The sequence below is a fragment of the Anas acuta genome, chromosome 6, assembly GCF_963932015.1.
Source record: "Anas acuta chromosome 6, bAnaAcu1.1, whole genome shotgun sequence".
NCBI classification, from domain to species: Eukaryota; Metazoa; Chordata; class Aves; order Anseriformes; family Anatidae; genus Anas; species Anas acuta.
In genome coordinates, this window is record NC_088984.1 from 19909363 (window position 1) to 19924157 (window position 14795).

General features: G+C 39.8%; 1 protein-coding gene across 2 annotated transcripts in view; it reads left to right on the forward strand.

Annotated features, from left to right (window-relative positions):
• Window positions 1–14795, forward strand: part of CERS6 (ceramide synthase 6) — a 120525-nt gene that overhangs the window by 44746 nt on the left and 60984 nt on the right. For both annotated transcript variants that reach the window (XM_068686769.1, XM_068686770.1), the window contains exon 4: window positions 14026–14083. In XM_068686769.1, coding sequence (XP_068542870.1) covers window positions 14026–14083 — 58 coding nt within the window. The remainder of the gene's footprint in view (window positions 1–14025; window positions 14084–14795) is intronic.

The window sequence follows — 14795 nt, forward strand, 5'->3', positions numbered from 1 at the left end:
ACACCCTGAGTAATTAAACAGGATTTCATGTTTCTTTCATGGTATTCATTGCTCTCCTGAGGCAGTAAGTCAGCAGTAATTTGTAATTAAAGAGATGGCTGTATTTACTTCAGCAACCAGAATATTCAGTATTGTGCTGATAAATAAATTGTAGCCGTAGTTTGCATCAAAATCAGTTGTGAAGACTAATTTTTTTTAACTGCAGAATATCATGCATGCTAAAACTGGAGTGTGGAGGTAAGGGAGAGAAGAGCCATGAAAGCAAACTGTGTTGGCCAAACAAAGGACATAGCAAGGAGTACGAGCTGAGGTGTTGGCAGAGCCAGATTTGTGAGGCAGGTGGGTGAGGGAGTACACAGGCTTTCAGTGAGATGTGGAGGGAGTTGGAGTCCGTGAAATTGTTCTGGAACAGGGAAAACATGACCTTCACTGGGTGCAGGAAGGGTTTATTATAGCTGCAGGTAGCAGCAGGGAAGTTGAGATGAGTCATGGTTGCCAAAAAGGAGACTCTAATTGAAGTCATCTAGCAAGTGGCAACTACAGTGTAGAAAGAAGTAAAGACAGTCTTGCAATTGTGATCTGTAGTTAGTGTGTAAAGTACTGCTATTTTATCTGTAAGATTTACATCTGGATGATGGGATTGATATGGTCAAGGAAATGTTTTTCTCTTAGTGTTATATCTAATAGCATCACAGAGAAAAAACAGAGAACTTGAATACAAGGTCTAATATGAGGTAAAAGAGAATGGGGCAATTATACTGAGTCTCATGTGTCAGCAAAACTATTGGTGCAAAAAGGCATAGAGTCATGCATGGCTATAAAAAGCTACGAGAAAAATCCTGCTCCATATTACATCAGCGTGAGATGTTGCTCCTTGAGAATAACACTGAATAGCTCTGTATGGTACTGACTCATTTGTCTGGTAGCAGGGTACGCTGAGCGGAATTTGTTTCCCTAAGCCACATTTGAAGACAGTGCGGAAGGGTATTGATGAAGCCTTTTCATTTAGTGTAAATATTCTTTTTCATAAGATACGATCCAGAGCTGGCTCACTGATGGCTTCCCTCTCAGAGAAAGAGAGAGGCTAAGACAGTGCTTGTTGCCTTGAGTTACATAAAATGTAGTAATTTTTAGCCTGAGGCCTGTAGTTGTTTTACTCTGATGGGCAACTGAACTCCACCACAACTGCCCTCTCAGTCCCCCTCCTCAAGGGAAAACCAGGAGAAGATACAATGAGAAAGGGTGTAAGGGTTGAGATAAGGACAGGAAGACTGCTCACCAATTACCATCATGGGCAAAACAGATTCAGCGTAGGGAGATTTATGTATTGCCTGTATCAAACAGGCTATAGCAGCAAGAAACTGAAAGCAAACTGGAAGTCTGCTCCTCTGTGGGCCTCTCCTCAGGCCGCAAGGGAACTTTGCTCTGGAGCACCTCCTGCCCTCCTTCTGAACTGACTTTGGGGTCTGCAGGGCTGTTTCCTATTTTCTCACTCTATCCCAGCTGCAGTTGCCCAGCAGTTTTTTCCCTTTCTTAAATCTGCTCTCACAGGGGCACAGCCAGCACTGCTCACTGGCTCAAGCTCTGGCCAGCAGCAGGTCCCTTCTGGGGCCAGCTGGAGCTGGCTCTGACGTGGGGCAGCTGCTGGGCTCTTCTCACACAGGCCACCTTGCACCACCCCTGCTATCAAAACCTTGCCACATAAACCCAATACAAGGTCCTGAACACGTGAATAATTTAATGGCTGGCAAAACAAGCAGTCCTGATTTAAAGTCATGAGTACACTGTGCAGCCACTGAGAGCAATTTTAATCCTGCCCTAACACTTGCTCTCTGATGAATCAGGACTGAATATCATGCCTGTGCCTCCTCTCCAATGCACAGCTTGCTCAGCACTCGTGCTTCCAGATGCCCAGACTGGGCGTCACAGCCGGCAGTTTGGTGATTTACAGTGGGTTTATGCCTCCAGCTTTGCCTCTGGGAGCATCTGTATTCTCAGGCTTTGGACTATTCACACTTCTTTGATGGCCAGGCGGGCCTGAGTAGCTAAATTATATATTCTTTTGTGGTTTTGTTGTGTGCTTTTGTGCTGATGCTTTCTCTCAGTGGCTTGTAGTGTAGTTGCACAGGCTCCAACTGGCTCCAACTGTCATTTAGCAGCACAGGCTATCGCTGCTGCTCTCATAAGCTGTAAAGGTCCCTTCCTGACCTGTGTCCTCACCTGCCTGTCGCCTGCACTGGCTTGGCTGCACAGTGAGCTCATGGGAGTTAAATGGCACCCTGTGGCAGTACTCGCATCAAATGGGAAAGCTCAAGTTTTGGTGCAGCGGAGGAGGGAGAAGGGGTTTTTGTTGCAGCCGTTGGCCCCTTCTGGTGCAGCCAGGCAGGAGGATGTGGGCTGGTGGAGCAGGATAGGGTATGCCATGGGTGCCACAAGTGGATCTCTCCCTGCTGTCAGCTGTTTATAAGTGCTTAGATTAACAGTGGCTAAGAGAATGAATGCATTTCTGTTGAATAGCTGTTCCTATGAGTATGTTTACATCCTCTATCTAATCCTTCTATCCTTATTTCTCAATTTTGAATAGAAAAATACTGGGTCTGTGTCTCAGCTGGGTCTCAGGGCGTCTCTGTGCCCAGACACTGGTTAGGTGTCGGGAATCATCAGACCCCTCCCCTTACTGTTCTGCTGGAGCAAGCAGGTGAAGATGACCACGCTGGTTCATCAGATTATGCTCACTGTATTTCTAGGCAGTGCTGTAAGCACTTCTCATTTTGAATTTTATGAAATTCCCCTCTTCCCTCAAATTGGATTACTTAAAACTTTGATTTCCCTACTTTTATTGCCTTCTGTGACACATTTTTAAATAAAATTAAAAATTTAAATTAACTGATACGCTAGCCCTCCAAAGATACCATCGCTTAACATTATCACTGCACGTTAAGCAAGGTTATAATAAATTAACTAGATTTCTTTTCTCTTGTGGTTTGTGTGTGCTCATCATTATTTTATGTTATGGAAATTAAATAAATCTTCCCAAAGTTTTAGTTACTGTGTATACTAGATCAAAATCACAACTTCAGTATGGTAATTAAAGACAACTAGAGGCAAACTGCACAGACTGCAGTAGCTGCTTGTTTCATATATTCTGTGTGCCTTAAATTGTCCGTCTCTTGATGGTGGATGAGGCTGCCTCTTTAGTCAGTCTCAGTTTTAAATGAAGTTGTCAAATGTCTCAGATAGTGGCTTGAAAGTGAAAGAACGCCTAGACAGGCCTGGGATTTTTCAGAAGAGCCACAAGGGAAGTACAGGCTGTGTCTGGGATGCTGCAGACTTCAAGACTGCTTCTTATGCTTGGTAGATGGGATGAGAATCACAGGGCTTAAAAACTGATTTTTGATGATTTGGGGAGGATCTTTGGAGAATTCAGTACCAGGATTTCTGTCAGTTTGTCTCTCTTGTTGCATATGAAGCTGTGGGCTTCTTTTTCCTCATCATTTGTTAGTGTGCTTGTCTGTGATACTGATCTCTTCTAAGTGGTAGTTTTCAGGTACTGATATCTCTAGTTCTTAAATTACTGTCACCTCTGATTTTTTTTCTTGATTTATGAGTTGGAACATAGACTGGATTTAAAAATATATTTTATTACTTCTAAACTTTGAAGGCTTTTTATTTCTCTGAAATGTAATTTTCAATAATAAAACCATTATTGCCAAAGTAGCATAGCAAATAGTGTAGAATAGTTATCTATTAAGTGAGGGTCCTATTCACTTCTCAAATCCATACCGGTGCTCGTCAGTTCTTTATTTTATCTGCGATATTGCCTTTAAAAGTATAACAGCTGTGTGGAAGGGGGGAAGACAGCAAAAACACTTACCTCCTTCCCTCCCTTTCACAGCGTTCTTCTCTTTTCATTACTTTTATCCTGTATGTTTGATGTTTGTTTCCATCATATGTCTTAGTGATTAGTTAATGATTATTGCGCAACATTTGCTTTATACTTTGTTCCTCCATATTATACTTTATACTTTGCTTTATACTTTGTTCCTCTTTTCTTAGAAAGTTATAGTTCTTTTCTGACTACGATATTTTCTTTTTTCTTTTTTTTTTTTTTCTACCAGTCCAAACTATGCTTTAGTTTGACCTTTTACATATTCACAGTATGAAAATGGCATGACCAATCTTAGCTTAGGCAGTAGTAACTTTATGAAACACATTAAAACAAGTATTTATTCCCAGAGAGAGACTGTCAGTTTCAGAATAAATCTTCCATTCTCACGTGGATGTAGATCTTTGCTTTATGAGTAAATGCAGATATCCACCAGATAACCATCCAGAATAAGAGTGTTACTCTTATTTTCATTTAATAAAAAAGACAATTCAGGTACCATTTTTACTCGATTTCTGTTGTCTTTAGACTTGTTAGCTGTTCTGCATGTGTAGAACTGGTAAATGTTGTTTGCCAACTTCACACTGAATCCACACAGATTTGGCCCAGCTGGAGCTCCCCAGAGATGGCTTTTGTAGCAAGTTCTTCTCTTCCATAGGAGATTACAAATTGTACAGACTTGGTAGACCAAACTTACTTGGTATCTTTTCCTTTTTCAGTCTCTACCACTAAACAGAAATTTGAGTATGACTTACCTGTTCTCTATGGGTTGCTAGTCACAATCAACATGTATCAAAATATCTTGCACTATGACAGGTAGTGGCAGTAAGTTTTTATTTTATATGCAGCAGTCAGTGAATTGGCATGCAAGTCCTTACTTCTCTGTTCTCCTTCTTATTTAAGTTGTCACACGGTTTTCTGCTGCATTTGATTACCTTTCATTTTGTAGATACGTGGACTATGTGCATCTGTTCACGGAGATGCAATTACAGAGGAGAATTAGCTTCCACAATGTTTAATATTTTTTCTTTACAGGCACTTAACTACATTGCTTTCTGTGTTAGCAAGTTGTCTGATAAAGTATTTTCATGCTCTTTGGAGGAAGCTGAACTGATTATTTGCTTAAAATTTAAATAGTTTGCAAGCTAGTGTGGCAGCTTATGATATACAGTTCTCTTTTTTTTCCCCTCCGTTTTCTTTATTAAAAGCTGAAAGCTCTAAACTGACCTGGGTCAAAGTAATGCCTGCTTAATGCTGCATTTGTATGGCTGTCAATCAAAATGCATTTATGGGAAGATTTCCCTTGTATCTACATGGAAATAAATTTTTGACTTGGCAGAATAATTTTTTTATGCCTATATACTTTTAATATATGGGCATAGCATCTATGTATATCCATAACTGTAAGGTAGGTGACACAGGAGTACCGCTCACCACAAAAAAGGCAAGGAGTGGTTTATGACAGAGGATACTGGCAGTGGCCTCAGCAAGAAGATGCACACAGTGCAAGCAGAGGTGAGAAACATCAAGATCAATACCAGTAATGGTCCAGCACTTGTTTTAGTGGGTTAAGAACTAATCTGAAGCAAATGATGTAATGCTGGAGGAAAGTAACTTTCAACGTGAGAAAAAAAAAATGGAAACAGGTAGTATAATGTGGTCTAAAATGATAATTACCTGTCACAAAAGTTGCCTTATGGATATATGTTGGTCATCATGGCTCAGACAACATTACTAGGCAAAAAGCACAGACTCATCCAGGTTGGAAAAGCAAATGCAGTTTGGAAGTTTTTAAGTTTTTATTACTCTAAAACTGAAAAAGAGTGGACACAGTGTCTGTTGTGATTGCTGCAGGGAAAGTGAAAGGCTTTGTTAGAAAATGTAGGTGACTTGTGAGATTACCAGTAAGGACAGAGTGTAGAAGTCCAGGATGGAATGACCTTGGGTCTGATTTCTCTCAAAGTCTCCTGTCAGCTGTGTGCTCTGAATGTCACTGATGAGGAAACCAGTTCTGGCAGTCAGAGCACAGGGGAGAGTTCATGGCAGCAATGTCTGTTTTCTGTGTGTTCTTCCCATGAGCTTTCCAGATGATAGTAGGGCAAGATTTGGCAGTGCTAACGGATCTCTGAGGTCTTATCAGAGCTTTATTTCATGTTGTTCTCTCCTGGATGCCTTAGGGGCAGTTACATAACCACAAAACAGAAGATATATAACCTAGAAAGAATTACCAGAACACCTACTGCATTGTGCATCTTTTGTGGTCTAATTATATAAACATGCTCTATTATTTATAAAACTGCATCACTGTGTTTCCTTTCCTTTTTTTTTTTTTTTTTTTTCCTGCGCTACTAAATTTTGTTCGTAAGACTTTTAGAGCTACACTTTGAGCATACAGATTTAGGACAGGGATGGTCTCAAGTGGCACTGTAACATTAAATATTAAATAACTGTTTCAAACTGCAGCCAAGAGGAAAATCTGATGCCAGCCAAATCTTAAGCCATAAAATTGCAGAGGAAAGTAATAAAAATTTCTCAATTCATCATACCTGCTATTTTGCACATTGTAAGGAACTGTCTATAACAGATTCCTTCCTCAAATAACTTAACCATAGAGCTTACCTTTTGCTTCATTGCTCCAATGCAGCTCAACAGCACTACCATGCCAAGAAGGGCAAGAAGAAGATCTTTATTTATTTTTAAATTAACAGTATATAATTCTTGTTGCATCTGTCAGGCTGTAAAAAATGCAGCAAATTATCATTAAAGAAATCTTGGGGGGAAGAATATTGTAACAGCAGGTCTATTGCCATCAAACATGCTGTCACAGAGCTTTCTGTAAGTATGGATTTTGTGGAAGGTACAAACTGAAGCAGTGTTCTGCTTCTGCCTGGTTTCTAAACCGATGGGAAGCACTCCATGAGGCTGTCCTACGTTCTAATTGTGTTTCTGATATGCTTTGTGTTGGGTTTTGTGTATATGTTTGTCGTGATCTGAAGTACATGCAGAAGGGATTTAATAAAGCTGTCAGTTTATTTTAAATAACTTTAGTAGATGAAGGAAATTGAGATTGGAACTAGGAATAGAAGTTCTTCAGGAGATACCTCTGAAAACTTGCATGTGAAAACATGTGCCCATGCGTACCAGGCAGAATGCTCAGAGTGTGCCACGAGGATTATCAGCCTCTTTCACCTGCTGTTTTTTGCCTTCTGTGTGGAAGAAAGTTGGGACTCTGATTTTCTACATTCTTTGAAAAGCTGATGTCTCAAATGAAGGTGGCAATTCATTGCATTATTCTTCTAGATAGTGTCATAGACTGCGAAGTGTTAGTAACCATCCACCACAATTCCCTAATGGGTCTGCAGGATACCAGTGCTTATTGCTAGTATGCATTAGGGCTTTGATCAAGGAAGGCCAAAAAAAAATGTTGCCCAAAGTAGAGTGACATACAGTACCAGTTGAATTGTCACATGAAAATGGCTTTCAGAGCTGGAAAGCCAGTTGAACTGACTACTGCCAATCTGAAGAGCCCATGGATAATTGCTAAATATGACGGTTTTAGCACTGTCTAATGTGAACCGTTTGAAGCATGACATTCTTATGTTACTGTCTGCAGCCCTAACAGCAGCAAAACAGTGGCAAAAGTGTCTCTGTAAGTGACAACTACAAATCTGGGGGAGGGGAAGAAGGTATGAGGGGTTGTTTAATCTGCAGTTGGCAATGTAAGGTCTTTTTCCTGGGAGAGCAGCCATGCTGAGCTCACTGCATTAGACAGCAGGTCATTGGGAAGATGAACCTGATGTATTGGGTGGGGGGGGTAAGTTGTTTCAGTTAATTGCTCTAACAATTAATTTTTATTAGCTAAAGTTCAATCTCACTTTTTGGAGCAAAATTTTAAGGGCACAATTCAGCAGGGTGTTGAAGGAAACCTCTTCAGAAGTATTCCCGGAGTCTGCAAAGTGCTTAGTTAGATGTACACTTAAATAGTTTTTGCTGAATTGAGCATGATCGGGTATACCAGATTAATTGGCAGATGCTCTTCAACTTTTCCATCTCCATAGCGTTCTGTATCATGCTGAAGCATCTTTAAAATTTTATTAGTGGCTCAAAGTTAAAAGGGTTGAGAGGTTTTGAAACTGTCTGTACTTTGGATCAGGAAGCACTTACGTGTTGAACAAGAACAGTCAGATCTGTTGCTGTACTCTCCAGGTGCTTTAGAGCATCTGTTTTAAGACTACATTTGAAAAGAAAAAAAATCTTACTATGCTTTACTGTGATTCTTTGTTGCAGTGTGTCACATCCATTTTTGAAACATAACAACTGCCCTGATAAGCACAGCCCAACCTGAAAGGATTACCCTAAAGGCTCATATGTAGAGTTGATCTCACTCATGTTGGGCTCAAGCAGACCAGACACAAGCCTGGTTCAATCAGGAGGTCTTGTAGGCATGTTAGTGCAGGACGAAGTGAACCTTGTAAACCTTATTTTGAGCAGACAGATCAAGTCTTCCAGAACATTGGGTCCTTGTATGCATTCATCTGGGTTTGCTGGATTTAAATTAACCTAAGAAGCCTTTCAGGCCATACAAATTGAGTGTATTTGGGTCATTCAGAATCCGTCTGTCTGCACAACTGACTGGAGGTGTGTTCACATCTGAGGGACAGAGCAAATTCTCACAAAACAGAGCAGCTTCAGCTGTCCTCTTCTTTCAGTTAAATGTGAATTGATGCAGCAGTCACCCGGAATGGAGTGCTTCACCTAGTGGCCTCCATTGTGTTGTGTAAATGGGCCAGAGAATATTGCTGGGGAGGAAGGGGAACAAAAGGTATCTTAATACAAACCTTGTGTTGCTTTTCCTAGTCAGTTGGGCTCTGCTGTTGCTGATGTAGAACAGTTTGATACTTTCCCTATTGCAGAGAAATAGCTATGACCCTAACAGCAACCATCCCCAGTGGCCTGCAGAGCTAACGCTTGAGCTGTGGATGACTCAGGACCCTAAGAGAGTTATCAGAAAGGGTCCTAAAGAGGGTTTATGCTACTGACCAGAGATTTTCCCTTCCCTGTAGTCCATGATTAATTGGACAGTGGTTAGGCTAAGGGCATTTTCCAACCTTGAGTGTTGGCATTATTACTTAGGATAAATTAAAGATCTCTCTTAATCAGCTACCACTTTGTGAATTCAGTTGGGAATGAGACTTGATAATCTCACACTAAAGATGTCATTTTCTTCTATAGTATGCTGTGCATACAGAATATTTTGCCTAAATTCCCAAAATGCTAAGGTGTTTTGGACACTCAGATGTATTGCCATGTGGACATGATTCCTACTCCTGTTTCCCTCCACTGTATCATTTATTCATCAGTAGACTGCACTGAGACCAAAACGGAGGGATAAAGATAGATGTACTGTAGACTGCGAATTATAGATTTAGATAGAGTACTTGTTGGAAAATAATTGAATTTGGAGTTGAACCTTGTCCGATCAACCTTGGACAAATCTTCTTTGCATGAGATATATTTATCTTTTATTTCCTGGACTTCTATGTATGAGTTTTGAGGGATTTGTACAGCTTCATGACATAGTTCCAGTCCATTTCTTCTTGTCTTCCTCCCAAGTTATAGATTTTTTTTTTTTTTTTTTTTTTTTTTTGCTACATAAAGCAGCTTCACAAGAAGAGATGGTCCTACACATGATAGTTTTGGGGCTAACAACCCATCAGGGGCATGCAAGATGTAACATGAGAAAACTGAACCTATGTTTTCCCACATCTGGCAGATGTTCTTACTGTTGAGCTAGTGAGCAAAAGGAGAGGTTGGGGGGAGTGAGGACCGCTCATATGCCAATAAAATATTGGCATAGTTTTAGATTGTTGGCTCTCTGCACTGAGGTAGGAAAGTAGGCAGAGAAACATGTGATCATTCAATTCACAGTGTATTTCAGAGGCAGAGTGATCTGTGTGTGACCTTGTGCAAAGAATTTGTGATATATCTACAGTTAAATTCCCGATAGTGTGCAGCCAACATCTCCAGATCCATTCTTATCTTTTCTGACTCTATAGCTGAAGCTGATGGAAATAACATCCCTCATTTCTGTCCATTTGTTGTATGTATATGTTTTTAGACTATTATGCTTCATTAACATCACTCACTCTGTAAATGGCCTTAAATGTTGATTTAATTTAATGTAGATTTTATAGGTCTCAATATATGTTAATTTGTAGATAACAAGGATCTGTTTTTTTTGTTTAAAAAGACAGTTACAAGTGAAATATCTCCAGTTGCTAAGACCATTGGTGTTAGCACAGTAAGTAGTAGTTAATGTGCGACATTTACTAAAGTGTTGAATATAGTTACTTAGCTAGTTAGACCAGATATACTTACTCAATGTATAATAAGAAATGTTTTAATAACTTAAAATTAATTTTCTCCCAAACCTTCTTGTACTCTCTTGTGGTTTAACCCAACAGGCAGTTAAGCACCACACAGCTGTTTGTTCACTCCCCCCACAGTGGGATGGGATAGGGCACTGGGAGAAAACTTGTGGGCTGAGATACAGATAGTTTAATAGGAAAGAAAAGGGGGGGGGGGGGGAATACACAAAACAAGGTGGTGCACAATGTGATTACTCACCTCTAGCCAACCAACACCCATCCCATCCCAGAGCAACAGCAGCCCCACCAGCCAACTCTCCCCCGTTTTATTGTTCAGCATGATGCTACGGGGTGTGGGACGTCCCTTTTGGCCAGTCTGGGCCACCTGTCCTGGCTGTCTCCCTCTCAGCACCTGGGGCACCCCCAGCCCTCTCACTGGCAGGGCACCATGAGAAGCTGAGTCCTTGGCTCTGTGTGAGCACTACTCTGCGACAACTAAAATGTCAGCATGTTATTGACAGTATTTTCACTCTAAATCCAAAACATGGCACCATACCAACCACTAGGAAGAAAATTAAGTCTGTCCCAGCTGAAACAAGGACATAGTTATCCATTTGACCTTGGCCAGTGGATGTTTTACTGTTAATTGCTGCATCATACCAACTTCAGGTCCTGGTAAAACAATGTGTTAAACTATTTAGACTCCTGTGTGGGTATTGAGCCAGGCAGAATTTCCCTCTGAAGCCTACAGAAAAGGTATCCGGTTGCCTGACACAGAGCAATGGAAAGTCCTTCACCGCACTGCAACTGCAAGATGCAGGGGACCAATTCTGATGGCAGTTTGACCAACTCAGAAGATTATTGAATAGCTTTTGTGAATGTTGTTCCTCAGGAGTGAGCATGTTACCTTTATACTTATTTATTTATTTATTTAGAAGATCAACCAGCTTTGTCTGTCATCCAGTCCTGAGCTTTTCTTTGCCTTCTGATGCTCAACCCAAATAGACTTGTTTGGGAGGGTTGGCAAAAAGATTAAATACTAACAGCATCTATTATCGTATGCCTGTATCTGTATATCACCTGTGGAGCACTTGAATGCTTGGAGCAAGTTGATAGCCTTTGGCAGGTACAACTAGTATCTGGTGGCTTTTGGCTCTGAGTTTTTTCCAAAAGCTCCAGGAATTCTCCTGTGGGTTAGTCCATGGTTTCGGCACAGATCTGTGGCTGTGGCAGTAGTTTGGGGTGAGGGTGGAATGTTAGGCTTGGGAAATTAGTATTTGTGAATTTGCACATTTCGGAAAAGAGCTGCTTCCTTCCACTGAGGTGCCAGCTGCAGCAAATGCTGCAGTGGGAGGCTTTCAGAGAAACACACAGGCTGGAAAATCCCTGAGCTCCACCATGTAAATCTTAACCAGCACCATATTTCAAATACTTCAGAATGCCTTTGCATTTCTCAACAGCAATTTACAAATGTCCTCAAATATGTTACAAATTTTGCTCAGAGAAGTGTGAAATAAAGGGGATATTGAGGAGATTTTTAATGTAACAACAGAAAAAGAAAAAAAAAAAAAAACAACTTTGAGGGATCTATAACAACTGCTCATAATTATGAGTAAAATAAGAACACTGAGAGTGCTCAACAGTGAGATGAGGATAGACAGTTTTTCCCTTCTAATATGTATATTTTTTTCAATGACAGTCTTGAAGCTTTCAGTAGAGGAGGTAGATGGCTTTGAAGTTAAACAGCAGGTTTCCTAGCCATAGGAGTAGCCTAATAAGAAAACTACTATCCAAATAAAACCTTGCTTCATATTGCTTTTCTTGCTGTTTCTTCCGCATGGCGTGGCCTGAAGGTTTTTACCAGCACAACTACTCTCCTACCCCCCACCCACCTAAGTACTCTTTTTTTGCAGTATCTTAACAAAAGTGCCAGCATGTAAGCTGTGAGCTGTGTTGCTGGTGTTACTGAAGGGATTGGTGTTTATATAATACCAAATAAATAAATAATCTCTGCAGTGCTCTGGAGGTTACAGGGTACGACACAGTTTCTGTTCAGCTTAGGTATCGCAGTTTAAATCTTACTGATGTTCTTACACTGTCCTGTACTCAGCGTATCATAAGGTTATTTATGTCTGACACAGCTTTCCTTCTAAATACTTGTAAAAGTAGCTCTGAAGAGTAAGGTTTGGGTTGACCTTCTTACACATAGAAGCGTTGACACCCTTCCAATAGTTTTTTGTGCACACTTCAGTGGCAATTAACTGTAAGCTAATAGTTTTGCCAGTGAACAGAAAGTTGCGCTGTAAAATGCGTAATTGAAGATGATTCATGCAGCAGTATTGCCTCACTAATGAAGCTAAATCTCATCCTGTTGTAAATGTTATGAATAGTAAGTCACTGGTGTTTATCTCAAGCATGTTTGTGTAGTCACTTCAACCCTTGGAAAAAACAGGGATTCGTGTAAGAATTTGCACTGCATAAAATTTTGATTTTATTTTGTTATGCGTCTATTGACCCTTTTTTCTTAAGCCAGTAATGGGTCCAGAAGATAGGAAGATACTTTCTATGTCTTCTTTTATTGCAAAAGGAAGAAAGACCTGGAGATGATCATTTTGTAAGGTTGGATTTGATGATTTGATCTCCTGCTGGCTTCTGTCTCATTTTCTGTGTCACCTTGCTTTTGGCTTCTAGTTAGCCTCTGAAAAGAACACCTAGAAGCCCAGAAATTATTTCATGTATGCTTGGGAAAATATGGAATATAAAACTCTCCAGGAAATGTGTGGTTAGGAAACTCTTTAGAAGCAGACATAAGTTATGGATATCTACTTGCATCCAGCATGTCTGTCTGATGCAAATACACTTACTAGAACTAAGAGTGAAGTGCGGAAATGTGCTCTGCAAAACTGGCTATCTGTGGGTGATATTTTTCATTACTGAAGACCATATTTGGTGTTCAGCACTCTTAATGTTACCTGTTGAAAGGTTAATAAAATTTCTTGTTATGGTTGTCCTAATAATGAAGTCAGGTCCTGTAGAAGCATTGCAGTAAGTGTCTTTCTTTTTTCTGATTGCTCAATAACTCCTAAGTATTAGAAGTGACAGCAATCCTACGTGTTACATTTTTAAAGTGAAAATCTAACTTCTTTCTACACAAATGGCTTAATTTTAACACTGCCTTCCCATGTAAGACGGCATCAAAATGAAGCCCCAGTAAGCAGGTATAACCATAAGAACCTCTGAAACATGAAGACAGAGTAAGCAGGGAGCTGGGAAGCATGGCACAGATGTGTAATTTAAACAAGTACTGAATTACTGCTTATTTCAATACATTGAAATCACGTGCAGAAGTGCTTCCCTGAATTGGAGTGCAATTTTCAAAAGAAAGTGTTATCAGGGTATAATTAGTGAAACATGGTTTCTTAAGAATCTCTTTCATATTAGAATTCTCCACTTAGTAAAGGGATTGAAGTTTTTGCCACTTAGAAGTGGTGATGACTATCCTTAATTCTTTTGTTTTTTCCTAAGCTTGGTGGACTTTCCAGTATCTAATAACAAGTGAATTTCTTTGCAACATGTGGGAAGTGGGGGGAAAGGCAGCAGATGAACACAATGCTTGATAACAAAAGTCTTAGAAAACCAGACCAAAACCTTGCTTCAGATTCTGTTAACGTGACATGGGTTATGTTGTGTTGGCAGTACTATAAGAAATGTGTTGAGCTATGAAGTGTATAAACCTGGTATCCTAGAGTTAATCTGTTGTACCTTTTGCAGGTGGAGATTTACATTTTACCTTTATATATTTACCTATGGAGTACGGTTCCTGAAAAAGGTAGGCACTTGCATTATTATGCTTTCATAACACATTATGGATTTGTTTCAAGTCTTGTATAGGTATAATGTAGAACACAGGCATAAAACTTACATTCATCAAGAACAAAATTAAAATTTAATTTGCATTCATAAAATGAGCTGCCATTGGCACTTATAAGGAATATAAGTGCTCATCAATATTTAACGGAACAAAAAAAAAAAACAAAACACATGGGTATACCAACATGTCTAGTTCACTTTATTATTTTCGTTATAGGCATTAAAGTGGCAGAAAAGTTTACCAAAGTGTTCAGGTCAATTTCTGCACTATCCTTATTTAAATGCCTCTGGTAGAAGATGCTTTTTAATAAAAATCTATTAGTGATTTTAAAAATGCTGTGGTTTTGCTCATTCTTTGTCTGGTACGCTGTGGAAAGAAGTTTCCATGGAGTTTCCTATCAATGCTGTGTTTTTGGTGATTTAAAATAGAGAAGGGTATTGACAGCCTCTAAATGCCCTGGCATAGGTCTGTTAACTTCATCCTGGGCAGTTATATGGGTTTGTGGTTCAAACTATTTTTGCAATGTTGCTAGTTCTCAGAGCTTTTGTGCAAATCAAGTGATATTTTCGTAATTCTTAGAGATGTATTTTAGGGGAATGTGTGGTCTCGGTGTATTAATGTAATTTCATCTATTCATTTTGGACAAAAATTAACACAAGAGAGTGTGTTC